The sequence below is a fragment of the Mustelus asterias genome, chromosome 23, assembly GCF_964213995.1.
Source record: "Mustelus asterias chromosome 23, sMusAst1.hap1.1, whole genome shotgun sequence".
In the NCBI taxonomy this organism is placed as follows: Eukaryota; Metazoa; Chordata; class Chondrichthyes; order Carcharhiniformes; family Triakidae; genus Mustelus; species Mustelus asterias.
In genome coordinates, this window is record NC_135823.1 from 51,648,438 (window position 1) to 51,671,750 (window position 23,313).

The 23,313-nt window shown below is 42.9% G+C and overlaps 1 protein-coding gene across 4 annotated transcripts in view; it reads left to right on the plus strand.

Annotated features, from left to right (window-relative positions):
* Nucleotides 1-23,313, plus strand: part of trrap (transformation/transcription domain-associated protein) — a 210,915-nt gene that overhangs the window by 69,277 nt on the left and 118,325 nt on the right. For 3 of the 4 annotated variants that reach the window (XM_078240636.1, XM_078240635.1, XM_078240637.1), the window contains exons 31-40: nt 5,343-5,411; nt 8,754-8,873; nt 11,588-11,707; nt 11,979-12,140; nt 14,097-14,278; nt 15,074-15,272; nt 17,796-17,924; nt 18,760-19,026; nt 21,163-21,369; nt 22,412-22,570. In XM_078240636.1, coding sequence (XP_078096762.1) covers nt 5,343-5,411; nt 8,754-8,873; nt 11,588-11,707; nt 11,979-12,140; nt 14,097-14,278; nt 15,074-15,272; nt 17,796-17,924; nt 18,760-19,026; nt 21,163-21,369; nt 22,412-22,570 — 1,614 coding nt within the window. The remainder of the gene's footprint in view (nt 1-5,342; nt 5,412-8,753; nt 8,874-11,587; nt 11,708-11,978; nt 12,141-14,096; nt 14,279-15,073; nt 15,273-17,795; nt 17,925-18,759; nt 19,027-21,162; nt 21,370-22,411; nt 22,571-23,313) is intronic. The other variant, XM_078240638.1, reaches the window with a different exon arrangement.

Genomic DNA, 23,313 nt, shown 5'->3' on the forward strand with positions numbered 1-23,313 from the left:
AATTTTTGTTCCCGTACTGAACGTAGGAACATAGGAGCATACTGCTGTGTTAGAATTTTAAGACTCCCGCAGTATTCCATGGAGCATTCTTCCACTTGTCAAGTGACAAAGTCAATTTTCATGGCATAAAATTCCCTGCTGTTATATTGAGAGAGGGCTCTGTGTTTCAGACACGGCATACTTTCCATTATTGCTTTACTTGTGGAAATGTAATTAGCAAATTACCTCAATATAGATAGATACTCGAAGGGAATAGTGTATAAGTGGCAGTGGCCTAGAGGTACAATAAAGTGCAGTAATGTTTGATGTTGCATTAAATGACTATTTGAAGATTTCCGTACAATTCTGGGGCAATGTTATTTATATCATTTGTGGCATGCATTCTTATGCACAGATTGAAGAGTTTGGTAGATTATGTGGCTGCTTTTCTTTCCTTTTCCTGGGAGAGGAAATTGGACAGTGTTGGAAAGACCACATTTATTGCCTGTTCCCAGGCCTCCCTCTCCACAAATAAAACTTGCCAGTTTTACAGCTGATTGGCTTGCTCAGTCAATTTGAAGTCAGTGCTATGGGGTGCCATTCGAGTCATGGAAAGGGCAGACAGGGTACGGGCAATAGGTTACCAAATTAACACGCCAGTTGGGTTTATTGACCATCTGGTCAATTAATATATCTGGAATTAAAAGCTAGTCTCATGGTGACCATGAAACCATTGTCGATTGTTACTTTTAAAAAAGCCCGTCTGGTTCACAGCTATCTTTTAAGGAAAGTAATCTGCTGTCCTTTAGTCTGGCCTACATGTGAATCTAGGCCCACAACAATGTGGTTAACTCTTAAATGTCCTCTGAAATGGCCTAGCAGCAATCCACTCATTTGTATCAAATCACTATTAAGTCCATAAGGAATGAAACTGGATGGACAACCTAGCATCGACCCAGGATAACAATGACAAACTTAGCCCAGTCAACTCTGACAAATCCTCCTTACATCTGGGGGCTTGTGGCAAAATTTGGAGAATTGCCTCAGACTAGTCAAGCAACAGCCTGACATTGTCTGTAAGGTACGATTTCATGATTATGACTATGTTCCAGACACCACCATCGCCAACACTGGGTATGACAGGGCAGACCCACCAAGAGAAGGCGGCAGCACAGTGATAAATAGTTGAGAGGGAGTTGCCCTGAGAGTCCTTGGAATTGACTCTAGACCCCATGATGTCTCATGGCATCAGGTCAAACATGGGCAAAGGGACTACTTGCTGGTTAACACCTACCGTTCCCCCTCAGCTGATGAATCAGTAGTCCTCTATGTTGAGCACTAATTGAAGGAAGCACTGTGGGTGACGGGCACAGAATCTACACTGGGTGTGGGTCTTCAATGTCCATTACCAAAGGTGGCTCGATAGTACCACTACTAACAGAGCCTGAAAGGACTTCACTGGTAGACTGGGTCTTCGGCAGGTGGTGAGGGAATCAATGCGGGGGAAAAACTTACATGACCTTGTCTTCACCAATCAGCCGGTTGCAGATGTATTTGTCCATGAGGCTATTGGTAGAGGTGCCACAGCACAGTCCATTTGGAGATGACATCCTGTCTTCATATTGAGGATACAATCCATAATGTTGTGTGGGACTACCACTGTGTTAAATGGGATAGATTTTGAATGGACTTTGGCCATCAATGAGGCGCTGTGCGTCATTAGCAGCAGCAGAATTGTGGAAGACCACAATCTGCAACCTCATGGCCCGGCGTATCACTCACTTACCATTGCCATCAAGCCAGGGGAATCAACCCTACTTCAATGAAGAGTGTAGGGGGACATGCCAGTGGCAGCATCAGGTATACATAAAACTGAGATGTCAACTCAGTGAAGCCACAATAAAGGATGATGTGGATGCCAAACAGCGGAAGCAGCATGCAACAGACAGAACTGAGCAATCCCACAACCAGTGGATCAAATCTGAGCTCTGCAGTCCTGCCACCTCCAGTTGTGAATAGGGGTGGGCAATCAAACAACTCATTGGAGGAGGTGGCTCCATAAATATCCCCATCCTCAATGATGGAGGAGCCCAGCACATCAGTGCAAAAGCTGAAGCATTTGCAGCCATCTTCAGCCAGACATGCCGAATGAATGATCCATCTCTACCTCCATCTCCACCTGAGATCATCAGAACCACAGATGACAGTCTTCAGTCAATTTGATTCACTCCATGAGATATCAAGAAAGGCTGAAGGCGCTGGATACTCCGGTCCCTGACACCATTCCGGCAATGGTACTAACAACTTATTCTCCAGAACTTGCCACACCCCTGGACAAGCTATTCCAGGACAGGTGCAACACTGTCAGCTGCCTGGCAATGTGGAAAATTGCCCAGGTGTGTCCTGTCCATAAAAGCAAAACAAATCCAACCCGGCTGATCACCATCCCATCAGTCCTCTCCATCAGTAAAGTGATAGAATGTATCCTTCACTGATACTGGGTCAAAATCCTGGAATTCCCTACCTAACAGCACTGTGGATGCACCTACAACACGTTGACTGCAGTGGTTCAAGAAGATAGTTCAACACCAAGTTTTCAAAGGTAATTGGGAAGAGGCAATAAATGCTGGCCTAGCCAGCCACAGCCACATTCCATCAACAAATTTTTTAAGAAGTGCCAGTCTACAAATGACCAGGCTCATTCAGTAACATATCAGTTGGTCACTGTACAAAACGTGAAACATTACAGATAGGGAATTCAGGAAAGAAAATCCAAAATGCTGACAACACCCAGACTGAATATCAGTCAACAGGGGTGAAATCTTACCAAAAGATGGCAGTGTGTTTCCAGCGAGAGAACTGGCATGATTCTCTCCAGAGAAACCAGCCAGTTTTCTCTCTCGATCTTACGATGCTGCCAAAAATAATCAAGGGAGCGAGTTTCATGCCGTCATATGGGGGGTAGGGGTGAGGGGGTGGGGGTGATTGCGGGGCCTCAACGTGCCGGCAAAACCCTGCTGCTCAAGAGATCGGGCCGTCATCTTGAAAGGGTGCCCCAATCTGAACCTGAGTAAACCTCCCCCATCCCAGAATGGAGGTCTAAGAGCACCCCCATCCTCCATAGGAGTTGGCACTTCTCTACCACTGTGTGAACCTGTTGGAAATGGCGTTGAATGTAGAAACCATAGAAACCCTACAGTGCAGAAGGAGGCCATTCGGCCCATCGAGTCTGCACCGACAATCCCACCCAGGCCCTGTCCCTGTATCCCTGCGTATTTACCCTGCTAGTCCCTCTAATTTGCACATCCCGGGACACTAAGGGGCAATTTAGCTTGGACAATCAACCTAACCCGCACATCTTTGGACTGTGGGAGAAAACCGGAGCACCCAAAGGAAACCCGTGGTTGGGGCGGTGCGGGGGGGGGTGGTTGTTGCTTTCCAGATTTTTAGCGCCCACTGTCATTCCTGCCGACAGAGTGCGGGCTCAAAATCGCTCCCAACATTTCTGGCTAATGACATTTTGTTGAACGGGAGCAGTTAGAACCATAGAACCCCTGCAGTGCAGAAAGAGGCCATTCGGCCCATCGAGTCTGCACCGACAACAATCCCACCCAGGCCCTATCCCCATATCCCTACATATTTACCTGCTAATCCCTCTAACCCTCATATTTACCCGCTAATCCCTCTAATCTACGCATCCTGGGACACTAAGGGGCAATTTAGCATGGCCAATTGACCTAACCCGCACATCTTTGGACTGTGGGAGGAAACCGGAGCACCCGGAGGAAACCCACGCAGACACGGGGAGAATGTGCAAACTCCGCACAGACAGTGACCCGAGCTGGGAATCGAACTCAGGTCCTTGGAGCTGTGAAGCAGCAGTGCTAACCACTGTGCTACCGTGCCGCCCCAGATTAGTAGTTTATAGAGATTCAGCAGTTCGCAAGTGGGTACAGATATGGGGAATAAGTGTTTTGTGTGTAAGAATACATACTATAAATAAATAGTGCATTTCCACACTATTCTAGGATAGTTTTCAGAGAGGTGCTTAGTGGAGCGGCTTTACTTGCACCATTTGTTGCTAAATTACGCAGTGCTTTAATAATTATGTATTTTGAATAAAGAATAGTCACATTACCATAGAGATACTGATGATGGTAGAATGGTATTGTTAATGGTGGGAATAATCTACTCTACTCATGGGCATTTTATTTTAACATTGGGATGTGATAGTGACTGAGGATAATACATAATTGATAGAGTAAGCTTCCATTCTATTTAATGAGGTAGAAAATCTGTATAATGTGTTTTCAGGTGCCAGCCAGCTCAAAGCAAAGGCATCTCCTCTTGTGTTTTGATAAGTGACTTCTTTCGTAGAGCTTCGATTTCAGGGAAAGGAAAGTGTTTGACTATTTGAGTAGCCTGTTGTGGTTTGGACGTTTGAAAAACCTGTACATTTGACCAAGGCCTTCCAAAACTTTAGAAATCTCTCTCAAATGTAGTTTCTAGAGTCTCTGCAGTACACAAGGAGGACCATTTGGCCCATCGAGTCTGTACCGACCACAATCCCACCCAGGCCCCTTTTCCCGCAACCACACTCATTTACCCTGCTAATTCCCCCTGACACTAAGGGCAATTTACCATGGCCAATCAACCTAACCTGCATATCTTTGGACTGTGGGAGGAAACCGGAGCACCCGGAGGAAACCCATGCAAACACTGGGAGAATGTGCAAACTCCACACAGACAGCGACCCGAGGCCACAATTGAACCTGGGACCCTGGCGCTGTGAGGCAGCGGTGCTAACCACTGTGCCACCGTGCCGCCCATGTATTGTAGTGGCTTGCTAGACCATTTCAGAGGGCAGTTAAGAGTCAGCCATCTTGGTATGTGCACAGACTGTGTAAGGATAGCAAGTTTCCTCCTCTAAAGGACTTTGGTGAACCACTTGCATTTTCCTGACAATCTGATAGCTACGTCATCCCTTTCTACTGAATCCTATGTTTATTTAGTTTATTTTTTTTTACCTGAATTTGTTTCACTTACTCCCACTGTGGGATTTGAGCTTGTGTTCTCTGAATTGCTAGATGAGAGTGTTTCTGCACCCTATCCAAGCAGTGTAAAGATTACTGTTATCTGAATTTCTGTCATGGTATTGTAAACCAAATACTACAAGTGAAAATAAATGAGAGAATTTTTCAACCTGTGCATCTGATTATGTTATTCGATTACCGAATCAGATGGAGTACAGCCTTTCGAATCAAGTTCCACGTTCAGGCTTTTTTTTTTGTAAAGTAGATGAACTAATGAATTAACGGTGTGAAAACAAATTTAATGGATAACATTTTTCTTTCCATTCTTAGCAACACTTGCGTAAGTGGATGGAAGTGGTGGTCCTCACACACAAAGGGGGACAGAGGAGTGATGGCAATGTAAGTCCTGAAAACTGCTCCATTGTTGGATAAACTTCTGCAATTATTTTGTTTATGCAAGGTTTTTCTGCTGCTGCAGTTTAAGAAATAATGCTGAATGTGACCTATTGTGACTCATTAGCAATTTAATCCTATGGGCCCATTATAATGAAGCCTGTGGGGTTGACTGTTCGCTTTTTAATGACAGATAACCTTGAGAAAAGTATGACAAGTGATTATAATTTGCTGAAACTTTTGTGCTTAATTGTTTCAAGAATGTCTAATTAAATTCCAACGTTCTAACTAATTTTAAGTCCTTTCACTTTTGTGAACAATTAACTTGAAAAATGTGCAAGTCATCAGTTCCTGAAGAACCATTAAGAGAGTTTCCAATTGGAATAATTGTTGTGTCTCAACTACTGTGTAATATTTCAAAGCAAACAGAATGGGAAGACTTTGGTGATGACAAATGCTTGTATTTTAGATATATTCTTTTCCCCATCTCGCTGATACTCCCCCCTCCCTTCCCGTGTGCCAAGCGGAGGAGGTTTATGACTAAACTGAATGATGACTTCAAATGTCTGCAGCAACTAACAAACAGCGAGGTTTTAATTCGACTTGCACCTCGTTTTCAGCCATGGCTCAGTGGGTAGCATTCCTCCCTGTGAGTTATACGGTCGTGGCTTCGAGCCCCACTCAAGAGACTTGAGCACACTAGCCAGACTGATACTCCAATGCCGATGTTGAGGGTGTGCCGCACTGTCGCGAGTGCTGCCGTTCTAGTGAAGTGTTAAATCAAGGCCCCCCTCAAGTCGAAATAAAAGATCCAAAGACAAGTGTTTATATTTAAAAATGAATAGGGGAGTTCTCCTGGCCGGTGTTCATTCCCTAATGAACTCTGTAAAGTAACTAATATGCGTTTCATTTCTGTTTTTTGGGGGCAATGCTCTACACAAATTGACCTGACCTCAATTCCAAATCTAATTCATTGGCTCTGAAGCGCTTTTAAACATTCCGAAGGCGTGGAAGATAGTGTAAAGATGCAGCTCCATTCTTTTCCCTGCTACTAGGCCTGATCCATTCGGAGAAATATTACCGTAGGGAGGTTTAATACTCATGTCCCAGTTGTCAACTTTCGTATGTGGAATTCTTGTTGTGTTGATTCCGCTTGTAAGGTTTCTCCCTGTGAAATTCAAGGAGATTGATTGTGACACTAAATCTTAGTCATGTCCTACCACTGCCCACCCAACAACCAACCTCCCTGCCCCCACCATCTTCAGTAGCTGAAGAAATGATTGTTGCAAAGCTGTTAATGCAGATGTGTTTCTCAAAGACACAAGGCAGATGTCACCCAGATTCTGAAGTATGAAGGAAAAATTTTCATTTTGCACAGCTACTTCGCACCATTGACTCTGAGGAAGTTTACAGCTTTTCCTTTAACGCTCAGTTTGTAGTAATAAATTCCATTTGTTTTGCTAGCATTGTTTTGTTCTGTGCTGTATGAACAATTGTTTTCCCTTTAAATTGGCAGTTTTTGCGATGTGTTTTAACTAGCATGTTTTTTTGTTGGATCTTGGCGCAGAAAGAGGCCATTGACCCCATCACAACTGTGCTGGCTCTTTGCAAGAGTTGTCCAATTGGCCTCATTCCCCTTGTTGTTCCCCATGGCCATGTTCTGCTTTCATTCCGGCAAACAAACCTATGCAGGACAGCTCCAGTGTGCCCACTGTCTTGATATCCCAGTCATTCTAAGCAACGCAAGGCACCATTTGAGATCCATCCCCGTTTGCATGCAACGAACTCTGTGACCGCTCGCCAACTATGGTGAAATGATGTTCTGATGAATCTCTGGGTTTTCATTAATTTATTCATTCCTTCATTCATTCAGTCAGCCTCATTATTGTGAGTAGCACTTATTGCCTGTCCTGTTCGATTTTCTTTTATGTCATGACTCTTGTTTTGGTTTAGCCTGCCATGGAGGGGGTAGAGGTGAGAATTCTGGTAAAGGCTGTGAGTGCAGCAGGAAATTATCCAGTGTTGTTGTGGTGTCTTCTCTGTCTTGTATTGAGCTGTTTTAGTAGTGCGTTTGTTCGCGATGTGCATTTTGCTTGAAGTTGCAGTGCTGTGGAAACTTCTAGTGGTTGTCTTCTTTGTGACCTTGTGGAGTTCAATCTAAAGCGTTAAAAAGTCAAGAGCATGTCGAGGACTTTTTTTGTTTTAGAAATGGTGCATAGAGATTTGGTGAATTTATCTCTGGCAGGTCTTAAGTATAAATTTATTTCCCCAAATGCTTCCACTTCTGCATATTGCACGTCTCCCAAACAGTATTTGACGGGAGGACCAAGCAGTGATTTAAAACTGCTTTGTAATCTGATCCATTACACACAAAAAACAAATGCTTCTACTGGCCACTGCCTCTGTGGTATGTTTTATTAAAACAATTCAATGGTTCAGTATTGTAACACGACACCTAGACTCCGGGATAACATCTCATTACGTGTACTCAACCAAATCAACAGATGGTCAGACTTCATTTTGCCGCCATGTTATATGTCGGGAAAATCTTTTAAAGTTTCCTTATTGCGACGTTTTAATTGTCTGTCTTCTCCTAGCCTCTTCACGCTCTGCCCACCCCCAGCCCCTTGCTCATTCTTGTCAAAGGGAGCACATCGAAGAGAGAGTAGTTAGTTTATGGGGGCATGCATGTAATAAGAACAAATAGGAGCCGGAGTAAGGTAAATAAGGTCCTGGCAGCTCCACATCAGCTCCACTTTCATACCATATCTCTTGATATTTCCTGAAAGCCTTATTTTCCAAGAATCTTATCAATCCAAATATACAATCATGTGTTACGACATGTGAAAATTTAATGGCAACATACAGGCAAGTAATAGTTTACATTTTGTAAAAGATATTTCTCTCTTGGATCAGTGTGCAGATATTTTGGTTACGATAGGAATTCAAAGCGATGCAATGCTGACTGGGCGTTTTCTTTAATAGACAGTTACATTTAAATTATGTAAGTATTCGTAATGAGTGGTTTTCATTTGCTGGATTTTGTTTCTGCCACTCATCTCTGGATTTCAGATTGGCCAAATATAGTAGCTGTTTTTTTTCTAGAGCGATCAATAATCCAATGAAATTACATCACATGAATGAGAAGTAATCGGGTGATCTACAGAGTTTCATCAACTGAAAGACTGGCACCATTCTACGCTCATTGTTTTCTGCTGATGTGGAATTATAGCCCTAAAAGTAGAAAATGGAAGAGTTATGTGTGTAGTTAATGGACTGGTGCTTTACATCTGTACAGTAACTTGGTTCGATGGCCCTTTTCATAACTTTGCTAATTTGCTTGCACAGGAAATGAAAATCTGCTCGGCTATCATTAATCTGTTTCACTTGATTCCGGCTGCACCTCAGACACTGGTGAAACCCCTGCTGGAAGTGGTAATGAAAACTGAACGGGCCATGCTTATTGAGGTAATAACATACGATTCCGAATTCTGACCCCCCCCATGCCATTGGCCAAATACAGCTTAAAGCCCAAACACTCAGAGCTGGAAAACACTCACCAGGTCAGGCAGCGTCTGCACAGAGAGAAAGGGTTAATTGCCCGGGGTTTGCAGTTAGCAGGGAAATAATTACGGCACTAGTCACTGACCTTGAAGTAAATTGTGGGCTTTCCTTGTATGATGGTGTGGTGGCGAGAGTTTTAAGAGGGGCAAGATTTGCTCATGGAGCATGCCTAAGCATGGTCGAGCAGTGTTCTCTAATGTGGGCAATAAGGACAGATCATATGGTGCAGTGAATAGAAGTCATGCCTACAGAATTGTGTCAAAACTATGCTGCAGTAATTTTATAATTGGCTCATGGTATAAACGCATTGGAACAAATTATGTGGGAAGATTCATTTTCAAAGGAACATAAATTTATGCATATTTTTATAAATCAAATAAATGCTGTCAGCATCTTGTCAAAGTCTTTAAATTAGATCATTTAAAAAAGTTGGATCACTTCTATAGCTGTTTTAAAGTTGAAGTGCCTTCCATTACCAGTGGCTTGCATTTTTAAATTATTTGTGAAATGACTCCTAGAATCTGTACTGTGCAGAAGGAAGCCATTCAGCCCATCAAACCACCGATTTAAAAAAAAAATCCCACCCAGGCCCTATCCCTGTAACCCCACGTATTTACCCTGCCCCCGATACTAATTTATCATGGTCAAGCCACCTAACCTGCACATCTTTGGACTGTGGCAGGAAACGCGAGCACCCGGAGGAAAAACGCACACACACACACACACACACACACACACACACACACACGAACATGCAGACTCCACACAGATAGTCACCCGAGGCTGGCATTGACACCAGGTCCCTGAGGCTGCAGTGCTACTACTCTGCCACCATGCCACCCTCAGGGCACTCTTTCCTCCTGGAAGCCCCTAGCCCTAAAACGTTGTCGTGCAAATTACTGAATGGTTGCCGCAGGAGGCCAGTCGGCCCATTGTGTCTATGTTGGCCATCTGCATGACCAACGACCCCCACCCCCAACCCATTTTCCAAGTAGCCCTACAAATCCTTCTCTTCCAAAAAATATCTAATTTTCGTTTGAAAGACTTCTATTGCGTCTGCCTCCACCACACTTTTAACGGCATGTATTCCAGATCCAAACAGTAGCTTGGCAGAGAGCCCAGCATCTTGTCAAGTGTCATTTGTTCCCTTTTGATCTTGAGGTTGACGAGTGCAGTAGTTTTAAAAATTATTTTTGTGGGATGTGGCCTCACTGGCTATACCAGCATTATTATTTCTCATCCCTAATTGCCCTTGAAAAAGCGGTGATGAGTTCCCACCTTGAACCACTGCAGTCGATGGGGTGTAGGTACACCCACAGTGCTGCTAGGGTGAAGGAATTACAATATAATTCCAACGCAGGATGGTGGGTGGGCTTGGAGGGGAACTTTCAGAGGTGGTAGTGTTCCCATGTATTTGCTGCCCCTGTCCTTCTAGCTGTTGGAGGTTTTGGGTTTGGAAGGTGCTGCTGAAGGAGCCTTAGTGAGCTCCTGCAATGCATCTTGTAGGAGGGGAGTTACACACTGCAGAATTTTCAGCCTCTGACAATCTCTTGTAACCACAGTAATTTTATGGCTGGTCCAATTCCGTTTCTGATCAGTGGTAACCCCCAGGATATTGATGGGGAATTCAGCAATGATACGACCATTTGATGTCAAGGGGCACTGGTTGGGTTCTCTCTTGTTGGAGATGGTTGTTGCCTGGCACTTGTGTGGCGTGAATCTTTCTTGTCACTTATTAGTCCAAGCCTGAACGTTGTCCAGGTCTTGCTGCATATGGAATGGACTGCTTCAATGAAGCCTCCGGAGCTCTGTGCAATATCAGATTTAGACACGGCTCTCAAAGTCGCTGGGCCTCTCTCTGGTACAGAGATTGTGAGCAGCTTTTTGCTGTGCTAATGTTTCGGGTCGATGACCTATTGCCAGAACTTGATTTTCAATTCTTTTTAAATTGATTCCCATATTCGTTTAACTCTATAATCTGTTAATGAATTTAAAAGTGAAATAGTGATTTGTTGATTTATTTTCTTCGTTCCATTTGACTGTGTTAGCAGCAGCTTATCTTCAATACAAACTCTGGTTTCAGTTCACAGCATTTAGCTCGACAACTAAACTTTATTAACTTTTATTCACATTCCCAGATTTTGTTATTTTGGGTCCTTTAATGCTTCGATTAAATCAATTTAACTGTATGCAAACATGTTTATATTTTTTCAGTTTAGACCCCATGTAATTGCATTTGCTACTTCCACGGAAACAATAGGGCAATGATTAAGAAGCTTGAGGGTCGTGTGAAGGATTGATTCTGCTATGGAGTTCCTTCTTAGTGTCCAGTGATCCCTGCTGGGGGAAAGGAAGGGAAAGGTGTATGCTTGTCTGTTTAAGCCAGGTGAGGTGGAATATGGGGAGAAAATTAGTTATACCAACTTTGGCATCTCTGAGGTTAGTGAAATGTTAATGCTGATCCTGAGTGAACTTCAAATGTAGAACCTGAGTGGTGAAAGGGGCAGCTGTCAAATGGTGGTTATGTCTATTCTGCTAATCGATGCAACTGAACAAATAGAATTTATGCTTTGCTTCACATTTAAATGAGATTCTCATCACTTTTTCCACTTGCACAGGCTGGAAGTCCATTCCGTGAACCTCTGATAAAGTTTCTAACACGTTACCCAGCACAAACTGTTGAGCTTTTTATGATGGAGGCCACTTTGAATGATCCTCAGTGGAGCAGAATGTTCATGGTAATGCTCATTAGCCCTTTGGAGACCTGCTTTTTTCAAATCATAGCTCCAGTAAAGTAGGTTATAGTGGCGGGATGCTGTTGACTCCTTTTAGTTGCGACCGTTGCATTTAAAAATATGGAACATGCCATTGTATTAATTTCATTGATATGATGGGAGCCAGGCTGATGTTGTTTGAAGAGCATTCTCATGCTACTTAATGAAGTTGTCACTAAATTCGACAGTCCTGTGTTCTGAGACAAATTCTCTTACTGGTTTGCTTGCTTTCCAGAGTTTTTTGAAGCACAAAGATGCAAAGCCTCTCCGCGACGTGCTGGCTGCCACGCCAGGCCGCTTTGTCAACCTGCTGTTTCCTGGAGCACAGGCCACCGTCAGGCCAGGTTCTCCCAGTACCAGCACCATTCGGTTAGACCTCCAGTTCCAAGCTATCAAGGTGAGTACCCCTGCCCAGTTAGTAGACACTGGTGCTGCTGCAGTCCCAAGTTCTCCTTTTACATTTTACAGAATTGAAATAGTGGACATTAGCGGATAAAGGTTTAAAGTGATTACTCAAGTGCAGCCACTGGGTATCCATTAATTCATTCATGTGCATTGTTCCTGAAGGCAGGTCCTTGGCTCATTATCTGCTGATGCTACATCCTGAGCCGTTTGCTTAGCAGCTTTTGTCAGTGGTGGCTTGCCATTGCCTTCCTCTCAGGGTCAAGGCAAGGAGGCAAGCCCCAAATCTACCTATTGGAATGGGAATTGGCATTATACAGCGCCACATGCTAGCCATCTAACCAACTGAGCCAAATGGTTTTTGGTGAGGTCACAGTTGGAGTACTGTGTGCAGTTCTGGTCGCCATGTTATAGGAAGGATGTGATTGCACTGGAGGGGGTGCAGAGGCGATACACCAGGATCAAACATTTAAGTTATGAAGAGAGATTGGATAGACTTGGGTTGTTTTCGTTGGAGCAGAGAAGACTAGGGTAGTGACCTGATCCCCTTAGTTGAAGGATTAGTCACAAGGGATCACAAGTTCAAGCTGAGGGACAGGAGGCTGCCTGGGAGGGTGGTGGAGGTGGGATGTCTTGCATTTTTAAAAAAGTATCTGGATGAGTACTTGGCACATCACAACATTGGACCAAGTGCCAGTAAATGGGATTAGGTAGGTAGATCAGATGTTTCTCACGTGTCGATGCAGACTCGATGGGCCAAAGGGTCTCTTCTGCACTGTGATTCTGTGCTCATTTCAGAAAAGACTGAGTTCTGGCTTAATAAAGCCTTCATAATTCTTCCATTAAACTATTGATTATTACATTGCTGTTTGTGGGAGCTTGCAGTGTGTGAATTTGTTGCTGTGTTTCCTACGTTACAACAGTCACTACATTTCTTCATAATGTATTTAATTGACAGTAAAATAGCTTGGAACACCCTGATAACATGAAAGGTGTTCCATAAATGTAAGTTCTTTCAATCCTAAAATGTCCCAGCTTGGAACCAAAACCAAACTTGAGATTTTGGTTTCCTGGGGCAGAGACCCTTTCTCATGTGCTGCTGCTTCTCTCTTCCATTGTAAATCATCACTGTTTCATACACTCTGTTATGGCCACTGTTCAAAGACTGTCACCTGGCCTGCCATCTCTAGCACTGCACCAACTAACTGGCATTCGAATGTGTCTGGAGATTAAATATGACATGGAATGGGCTGGAACCTGCACTGCCTGAAGGCTATACCATTCATCCTCATTAAGAAACTAAGCTAGACATGCTTTCTCGATGCCATTTTGGCTTGGGATTAACTCATGACGGGCAAGTACTTAAATTACAGGAACTGCTTCCTGTAACACATGTGGATAGGTTGTCTTTTACTCTTTGAATAGCTCAGTTACTTCCAAGTAGTTTAAGCCCACCGCAAAAGCAAGTAAATTGGTGCCAGTTCAGTGAAAGTTATTAAATCTAAAGCTTTAGAGTTTGATTCACAAAATTGAATTTTGAGTCGACGCTTTTTAAAGAACCCAGGCTACAAATTTCAGTTGTGCCACAACCCCAAGAGTGGCGTTCAGTTGAGCTTGACATGGGCATCTTTTGGAGGGTGTAAGTGGGAGGTTGGCGTGATGTGCGTTAGAAACGCTGGTGCTATGTGGTAGGTCTTTCAGCCCCTCGAGCGTCTTCACGATTTGAACCCGTGGCCTCGAGATTAAGAATCCTGAGCTCTGTCCAATTAATCAGTCAAATTTGTGTAGCATGGCAGAAGTTGAGAGATGTATTTGAAAAATGGAGGTACTTGACAACCCCCAGCCCCGCTCCCACCACACCCCCACCCCATTTTCCCCTATTGCTCAGATTGAGTGGCAAGATTTGTTTTTTAGTTTGTCTCACTTACCCTGGTCCTGTTTTGTTCAACAGATAATCAGCATCATAGTGAAGAACGATGGGAACTGGCTGTCTGGCCAGCCTCAGCTAGTGAGCCACTTACGACGGGTATGGGTGAGCGATGCTTTCCAGGAGCGACACCGCAAGGAAAGCATGGTTGCCACTCACTGGAAGGAACCGAAACTCCTTGCGTTCTGCCTACTGAATTACTGCAAGTATGTAACTTTTCTTAAACAAAAAAAGGAGAGATTGGCTTAATGTATTTGCTAAAGGGAGTGCAGTTAAAGACATATTTTTATATCCTTATAAATCTCTTGTACTTGAAATATTTCTTCACAACCAAAGTCTTTGTAAAAATATTCTCCTATAGATCTGTGTCTAATCGAAACATGCAGCTATGAGATTTCAAGTGTTGTTGTAATTCAAACATAAAATTCCAATACTTATGGATTTATTTTTATCATGTGCTGTGTGCCTATTGCATTTTTTTTCATAGGTACACTTTTGTTGGAATTTATATAATAATCATAGCATAGCAGGAGACCGTTCAGCCCAGATTGTCTGTGCTGGCCCTTGACCAATCAGTCCCATTCCCCCTGCTCGTTCTCCCCATAGCCCTGCAGGTTTTTCCTTTAAGAATTTGCTTCCAACGCCCTTTCAGACCATGAGTTCCTGGTCATCAGAACATGATACAAAAGAATGTTCCTCATTTTCCCCTCTGGGTCTTTTGCCAATTAACTTGAGTCTGTGTCCTGTGTTTACTGATTCTCCTGCCAGTGGAAACAGTTCCTCCCTATTTGCTCTTGTCAAAACCCTTCATTAATCAAATTGTGTCTAACAATTTGGAATAGAAAAAGCTTTGTGAATGCTTAAGTGCTCATTCAATGTCTCTTTGAGATTTGCTTTGAGGTTGCAGCTCAATTTACTGTTAACTGATTAGACCATGCTCAGATAAAGTTAAGATTTTGTTTGTAGAAGTAACTGATCTGTGAATATTAATATTCTTTCAGGCGGAATTACGCTGAGATTGAGTTGCTGTTTCAGCTGCTTCGCGCATTTACTGGGCGTTTCCTAAGCAATATGACCTTCCTGAAGGAGTACATGGAAGAAGAGATCCCAAAGAATTACAGTGTGGTACAGAAGCGTGCCCTCTTCTTCCGATTCGTGGAGTTTTATGATCCAAACTTTGGAGATGAACTTAAAGCCAAGGTGATGGTAGTGCGATGTAGAAATAGGCTGGTTGGCACATTGAACTTCCCGCAGGTGTGCCTTAAGCACCTAGCGTTGTTCATCTCTTTGTATATAAATATTTAATCCGCAGGAAATGCCAGAACCAAATAAACCTCAGGCAACTGAATCCTACAGTTCAAAAGGAGACCATTTGGCCCTTTGCCTCTGTGCCAACCCTTTGGAACTGTCCAATTAGTTGCATTCCTATCACCCTCCTCTGCGTTACCATTGACCAGAAACTGAACTGGACTAGCCATATAAATACCGTGGCTACCAGGGTAGGTCAAAGCTGAGCTCACTTCTTGACTCCCCAAAGCCTGTCCACCATCTACAGGGAATAAGTCAGGAGTGTGATGGAATACTCCCCACTTGCCTAGATGAGTGCAGCTCCAACAACACTCAAGTAGCTCGACACTATCCAGGACAAAGCAGCCTGTTTGATTTCTACCCCTTCCACAAACATTCAATTCCTCCAACACCGACAAACAATGGCAGCTGTGTGTGCTGTCTACAAGCTCCACTGCAGGAACTCAAGAAGGTACCTTACGCAGCACAGTCCAAACCCACGACCACCTAGAGTATTAGGGCAGCAGATACCTGGGCACACTACCACCTGGAGGTTCCCCCTTCAAGCCACTCATCATCCTGACAGCACTGTGGTGTACCTACACCTCGGGGACTGCAGCAGTTCAAGAAGGCAGCTCACCACCACCACCTTGAGGGCAACTAGGGATGGGCAATGAATGCTGGCCTAGCCAGTGACGCCCACATCCTGTAAAACAAGATGGGGAAAATAAAACTTCCTCTGATTTCTTTCCCCATAGGCTTACAATTTTCTTCCATTCGTATATTTATCCAATTCCTTTTCAAAATTTACTATTCAATTTGCTTTCAGACAGTGAATTCTAGGTCACCACGGCTAACGTTTTTTCAAAAAACAGCAAAGCCGTCTCGCCTGGCCTCTGGTTCTTTTGGCAGTTACCCGTAAACCCTTCTCTAGAAGTTGGTGTCCTGTCTTCAGATTGCACTGTGGCGGCAGATGCTTGACTTTTTTTTTGAACGGCAAGGTTAATTCATTCGAGAAAAGAAAATTTCCTGAGGATATACACTGTTGTTATCATTGCTCATCAGATCAGAGCAGCTTTGAAGGTGCAATTAAAACCCTGATCTATTTGGTATATAATCACTTCAGATATCATGTAATTCATTTGTTGCTGGGCCCAGGCATTTCAAAGCCTCTAAGCCAGTGTTGAGAGTGTTTTTATTGCTGCTGTTGCGCCCATCATTCTCCAGATTGATTAGCCATTATAATACAACTGTAATGGGAAAATGTAGCAGTGTCTTTCTAGATGTAATGTATTTGTGCACTTAATCTATTTCTGCTGTGATTGCTAATGATGGATGAATGGATTTAATTTTTAGGTGTTTTATGTTTTAATCATTAAAATGTTTGACTTTTAAATATCAAAAAATGGGCCTAAAGCAGACCAGGGCAGTGTTGGAAATTCAGCTGCAGCAGTTTAATAAGTTATGTTCTCATTTGGAGCTGCAATTAAACAAGAATTCACAAATTAGAAAGGAAACAAACTACTGAATATTTGCTTGCAGTTTTATTTGCTGCGTGTCATCCATTATCTGTGACCTCGCATGTGGTTCAGTAGCTGCCAGCAGAAATACGTCAGTTGCAGAAGATGCTTACTAAAATTAGTGGCACTTCCTCAGCCAGATGAACCTTTGAAGGATGCAGTTTTTGGTGCACAGCTATCCCTGGTTCCCGTGATCTGATGTATTCCTCTTGTATAATAACATACTTTTTGCCTATCATTATGATGGGTCTACCTGTTCACAAAAAAAGCTTTAATTTAACATAGGATCCCTACAGTGCGGAAGGAGGCAATTTGGCTCATCGAGCCTTCACGAACTACAATCCCATCCAAGATCCACCCTCCTTAACCCCATGTACTTACCTTGCTAGTCCCCCTGACCCTAAGGGGTATCCCACCCAGGCTCTATCCCCTTAACCCCACGTATTTACCCTGCTAGTTCCCCTGACACTAAGGGGCATTACTAATCAACCTAACCCGCACATCTTTGGAGTGTGGGAAGAAACCGGAGCACCCGGAGGAAACCCCCACAGACGCGGGCAGGAGGCCGGAATTGGACCTGGGTCCCTGGTGCTGAGACAGCAGTGCTAACCATTTTTAACTTCAATTTCAACTTTTTAATTTTGTCAGTTTTTTTTAAACATTGTTGAAATTTTGAGGTGTTGCGTAAATAAGAGTTAATGTTCCACCTTCAGAACTGTAACTAAACCGTATAATGCACTACCTATGCGCTGTATCTCAAAGGACCCGCACAGCCATGATGGGTCGAATGGCCTCCTGTGTGATATCATTCTGAGATTCTATGAACCCTGAGGCACTTCATGTTTTCAAGGGTATGCGTCGAAAGGTATACCCTGTGTGATTTGCTGATGATTTGTACTGTTGTGTCCCTGTTTAGGCTCTGCAGCACATATTGATCCCCGCTTTCCAGTACAGCTTTGACAAAGGCGAAGGGGAGCAATTGTTAGGGCCACCTAACCCCGAGGGAGATAACCCTGAAAGCATCACGAGTGTTTTCATTACCAAGGTATTGCTAATGGCGCGGGTTATTATGCAAACTACTTGTTTGTAAATGCATGTTATAAGTTTGTGCATTAGTTCTTTGCTGTGTTAGTTTGGTAAGTGGCTTAACACTTCATAAATTATTCAGCAGTTTGAAAGTGTGATTATACTTCACTGTGACTTCAAATGTAGTCCCACCTGTGGCAACTCATAAATCATTTCTGCTTTTAACAAGAAAAAGATATTAGATGGTAAATATTAATAATTCAGATATCTCCACAATTTAAAATGTTCCTGGCAACGATCTCTGCACCCTTTTCGAGGATTCAAGATGCTCACGGCTTTTACATAATTTATTTTGTGTGAATATATTTTGTTTTGTGTAATTGCAGCTACTGATGTTGTGCAGAAGAATAGAAAGATCACCCTGGCTTTTAGAAGCATTTTTACGATTTTGCAGTAGTTACTGTAGAATCTTGCAGCACAGGCGGAAGCCAATTGGCCCATCATGCCTGTGCCATCGTTTTGAAAGAATTATCCAATTAGTCGCACTCTGCTTTTTCATCATAGCCCTGCGCATTTTTCCTCTACAAATATATCTCCAGTTCCCTTTTGACGGGTATGATTGAATCTGCTTCCACTGCCATTTTCGGGCAATGCATCCTCGATCATAACTCTTATGTGTTTTCAAAAAAAACTTCTTGCTATTTAAAAATTATGTTTTTTATTTTGCACTTTTTTTAAAGAAGTAAGAAATAATTCTCACCTCATCTCCCCTTTGGTTCTTTGTCCAGAACCTCAAGCCTGTGCTGCTTATTAATTGATTTGTTAATCAGCACGCCTATTAATCTTTTTATCAGGTACTGGACCCAGAGAAGCACGCTGAAATGTTAGACGCTTTGAGGATTTACTTGCTGCAGTTTGCAACTCTTCTTGTTGAGCATGCGCCTCACCACATCCACGACAACAACAAAAATCGGAACAGTAAGCTGAGACGCCTGATGACGTTCGCCTGGCCTTGCCTACTTTCCAAGACTTGTGTGGACCCGGCCTGCAAATACAGTGGCCACTTGCTGCTGGCCCACATCATAGCCAAATTTGCAATTCATAAAAAAATTGTCTTGCAGGTAGGCCTCGCATCATAAACCCTTTAATCCCGTACAGCTTTTTATGTAAGTGTAACCCTGAATATCTGATTTCAATTGAGAAGGTGTTGGCCACGTCTACCAACGCTGAAGCCTGAATAAATGGACAACTTGTTCAGAGATGTGAAATGTATGAGGAGAGGCGCTTTGTGACCCATGGACTTGCAACAAAATACGAATTACGGGCAGCCTTCCAATGCGTTGAACCCTTTTTAATGACCTGCAGCCTGTTGCAAATTTGCTCTCTCCCCAACTCTCTCCAAGTCAAATTAACGAGAGCTCCCCCTCACGATCTTTCTGTGCCCCGCCACCCCCATTAAAACTCTCAGGTCAGTGCATGCCAGTTAATGCAAGGTTCGGTGAGTTTTCCAAAAGAAACAACCTTTGTGAAGTGGCAAACGGTTGCCCAGCACGAGAAGCACTAACTCCGGAATCAAATACTTGTACAACTCACTCCAGGGGCTCGAGTGGTTTCTTTGCATCTATGGAAGCTGTGTAAAGACTTTTTTATGTAGGAAATACAGACAATGACCATTTTGAAAATAAGGACACCTGCAAAAAATAAGACAACTGATGCCAGTGAATAAAGTGTCTGTGGTTCCCAGGTTTTACTGTATATCTGTATAGAGTGACCCACCCAACTAATGTTTTTCAGCTGAGCAAAATTGGATTGAACTGCTGTTCTATTATCCAAGCCTTTTGCTGTATTTGTCACGTTTATTTCCAGACTTGGAAGCAAACACTAAAGCTAGACTAAACTAGATATTTTGGACTTGCTGCCCGGAACACCAATTCAACAACTATTATATAAAACTGCTCAAGTCCAGCGATGCCATGGTGATTAATGCCTGTGTAACTGGAGTTGAGTTATTAACAAAAGCTATTAAGTTTGTTTCTGTTTGAATCAGGATGATTTCTACATGCAGATGTACAATGTCAGAATTTTGTTACTAATGTTGTGCCAGTTGTGAGTAGTACTGGGGGAAGAAACTGGTAATTTAGCTAATTGGCTCCAGGTTGCATCTCACACTGTTCTGAGACAGCAGATTGTGGGTTCAAGTCTCACTCCAGGCTTTGAGCATATGATCCAGGCAGGTATATCACTGAAGTATTGAGGGGTACTTCATTGTGGTGGAGTGTCTGTTTTCTTTTCGGATCTGACATTGGACTGGATTCCTGCGTGTCTGTTCAAGCTGATGTAGGAAATCCCTTGGCAATATTCGATGAAAACTGCTGATGTTCTCCTGCATATCTTGGCTGACATTTATCCTCAATTGATGCTTCTATAAAAGGACCTCCTGGTCTCTTACCTCATTATTGTTTGTAGGAACTTACTGTGTGCAAAATTGGTTGTTACGTTTGCCAACAAAACAGCACCGGTTAAACTTGAGATATACTTCATTGGCTATGAAGTACTTTGGGGAATCCTTAGGTTGGGTGGCACAGTGGTTAGCATTGCTGCCTCACAGCGCCAGGGACCCTGGTTCGATTCTGGCCTTGGATAACTGTCTGTGTGTAGTTTGCAAATTCTCACTGTGTCTGTGTGGGTTTCCTCTGGGTGTTCCGGTTTCCTCCCACAGTCCAAAGATGTATGAGTTAGGTGGATTGGCCGTCCTAAATTGCCCCTTAGTGTCAGGGGGATTAGCAGGGTTAATACATGGGATTACAGGGATAGGGTCTGGGTGGGATTGTTGTTGGTGCAGGCTCGATGGGCTGAATGGCCTCCTTCTGTACTATAGGGATTCTATGATTCAAAGGTGCCATGTTCTTTCTGAGACATTTTGTTTGGTTCTGAAAGTTCTAATAAATCGGGCATGCTTCTCAAGGTGGAATTTTGCCTTATGTACTCATGTAAAAGCAGGAAAATAAATTGGCCACTGCTCCTATACCTTGCTACACAGGCAAGATAAAAACAGAAAGGACTTGCATGTTGGTGAGACATAGGCTGGGATTCCCATAAGCTTGGTCAAAGAGAGAGCTTTTAAAACGTGTCTTAAACGTGTCTTAAATGTAAACCTCTGACTCTAAAGGAGGCAATATATATCATTTTAAGATGACACTACCATGTTTAGCTCAAGCATTTCTAAGTTAAGTTTTTGTTATCTCGATTCTGCGCAGGTTTTCCTCAGTCTGCTTAAAGCCCATGCTATGGAAGCTCGACTGGTAGTCAGGCAAGCGATGGCCATTTTGACTCCTGCTGTCCCTGCTCGGATGGAAGATGGGCATCAAATGCTGACACACTGGACAAGAAAAATCATTGTGGAAGAAGGACATACGGTGCCTCAGTTGGTCCACATCTTGCATCTCATTGTTCAACATTTCAAGGTAAGATCCTGTTACAAGAACAATAAAATGAACTTCTATCTTTTCGCAAACAACCTCAAATTAAAATGCGTACTAAGCATTTGAGCCATGGTGTAACATACCCGGGAGGAAAAAGGTACCTTTGGACCTCGTGGCTTCCAAAGCTCTCTACCACTTGTATCTACGTCTGGTGTAGACTAATTGATAGAGATTGATTGCTGCGGTTAGTCAACAACACCGTTATTATGCAATTACCAGGAGGATAGAAGGCAAAGAAGATGGTCTTTTTTCATTGATGATACCACTGTCCTGGAGCAGTTGGATCATTTGTTTATATGTTAGTTCTGTTAGCTATTCTCTGGCCGAAAGGCAAGTTGTCATGTACAGTTATTTATCATTGTTTGAAGGAAATAGAATTGCCAAACAATCAGAAACTGACCTCAAAACCTGAAGGACAGTGAGAGAGAGCAAAATAGGAAGGATGATGGATTCCTTCCTAAACCTGGCATTTCAAAGAATTAGCTATTCTGTGGTCTTTCTACAGCATTTAGCTGATGTTTTGCGAAAGGCTTGTCATTTTGCACCAGCACTTTGTAACGTTGCTCGACATGAAGTGGCCTGAGCAGAGGTTAAAGTAACAGAGAAAAAGCTCTTTGTGATATGAAAAATACATCTGTCTGGGTTGGACAAAGATTTTTGGGATTAACCCTCTTACATTTCACCTTCAAAGTGTATTCTATTGTTTGAACCCATCAGTTTAATTCTTCCTTTTCTTTCACTCTGAATTGTCCAATGTCCTTGGTATAAAAAGAACTTGACAAAATGAAGTTCTTGGATCAAAAGGAAACCAAATCTGATGTGAATATTTACCAGAAGGTGCATTACGTATATTGCAATAATTGACACGTGACTATTATTAAGATGTCAGCAAAGTATTGTCACGGTACACAGTATTTTACAGGAGGCAAAGATGGAATCCACCTTCTCATTTAGAGGCAGTTTCACGTTAAATACTGTGTTTTGAGTATTCGGTAATACTATTGGGGATAATGTTTCTCTCCAGGTGTACTTCCCGGTGAGACATCATCTTGTGCAACACATGGTTAGTGCCATGCAGCGACTAGGCTTCACACCTAGTGTCACCATTGAACAGAGGAAGTTAGCTGTAGATCTGGCTGAAGTTGTCATTAAGTGGGAACTGCAGAGAATCAAAGACCAGCAGGTAAAATATATTTAGCGTATAATCTCATCTCGAATGCCCATCATTTGGACATTTTTAACATGGAATTCAAAATTTATTTTAAATTAAATTTTTAACAACCTTGTACTAGATTGAAGTCATGTTTTTTTTGTCTTAAGATGGATAGTTTTGCTTCAATTGAGCTGTGTAAAGCTAGATTCCAAAAATGCAGCACACAGATCATAGCCAGAGTGTTCTCAATGTTTAAAGGTTCCTCCTTTAATTTGTCGTGCAACTTGAGAGCAAGGAGGCTAATAGTTTTAGCAGTGAGCTGTTGAGCTTTTTTTGAAATTGGCAGCTTTGGATTTGAATTCCCAAGTTAAGAACTGTGCATTTATATATGTGTAAGTTCGATTAATGTTTTCATTATCAATGAAGGAGATTGCCAGCATCTATCCAGTTTGCAGGTGGATTTAACTCTGCATGCCCAGGCACAGATTGAGACATTGTTTTTAAAAAAGCATTGGTTCCTTTCTTATTTCCTACCTGAACTTAGTTTTGTTTTTGTAGGAGGTCTTCGCCTGGGTTAAAATCTAGATTTGCTGCTGAACCTGTCTCTCTGGTTCCATTTTTGATTTAATGGCTATCTTGGCACTCTGGCCTTGTGAGTCAGAAGATTTTGGGTTCTGGAGCCCCACTCCCAAGACTTGAGCGCAAACTCTAGACTGACGCTTAGTGCAGAGTGATAAATGCTTCATAGTTGGAAGTCCCAGATGAGACTTTAA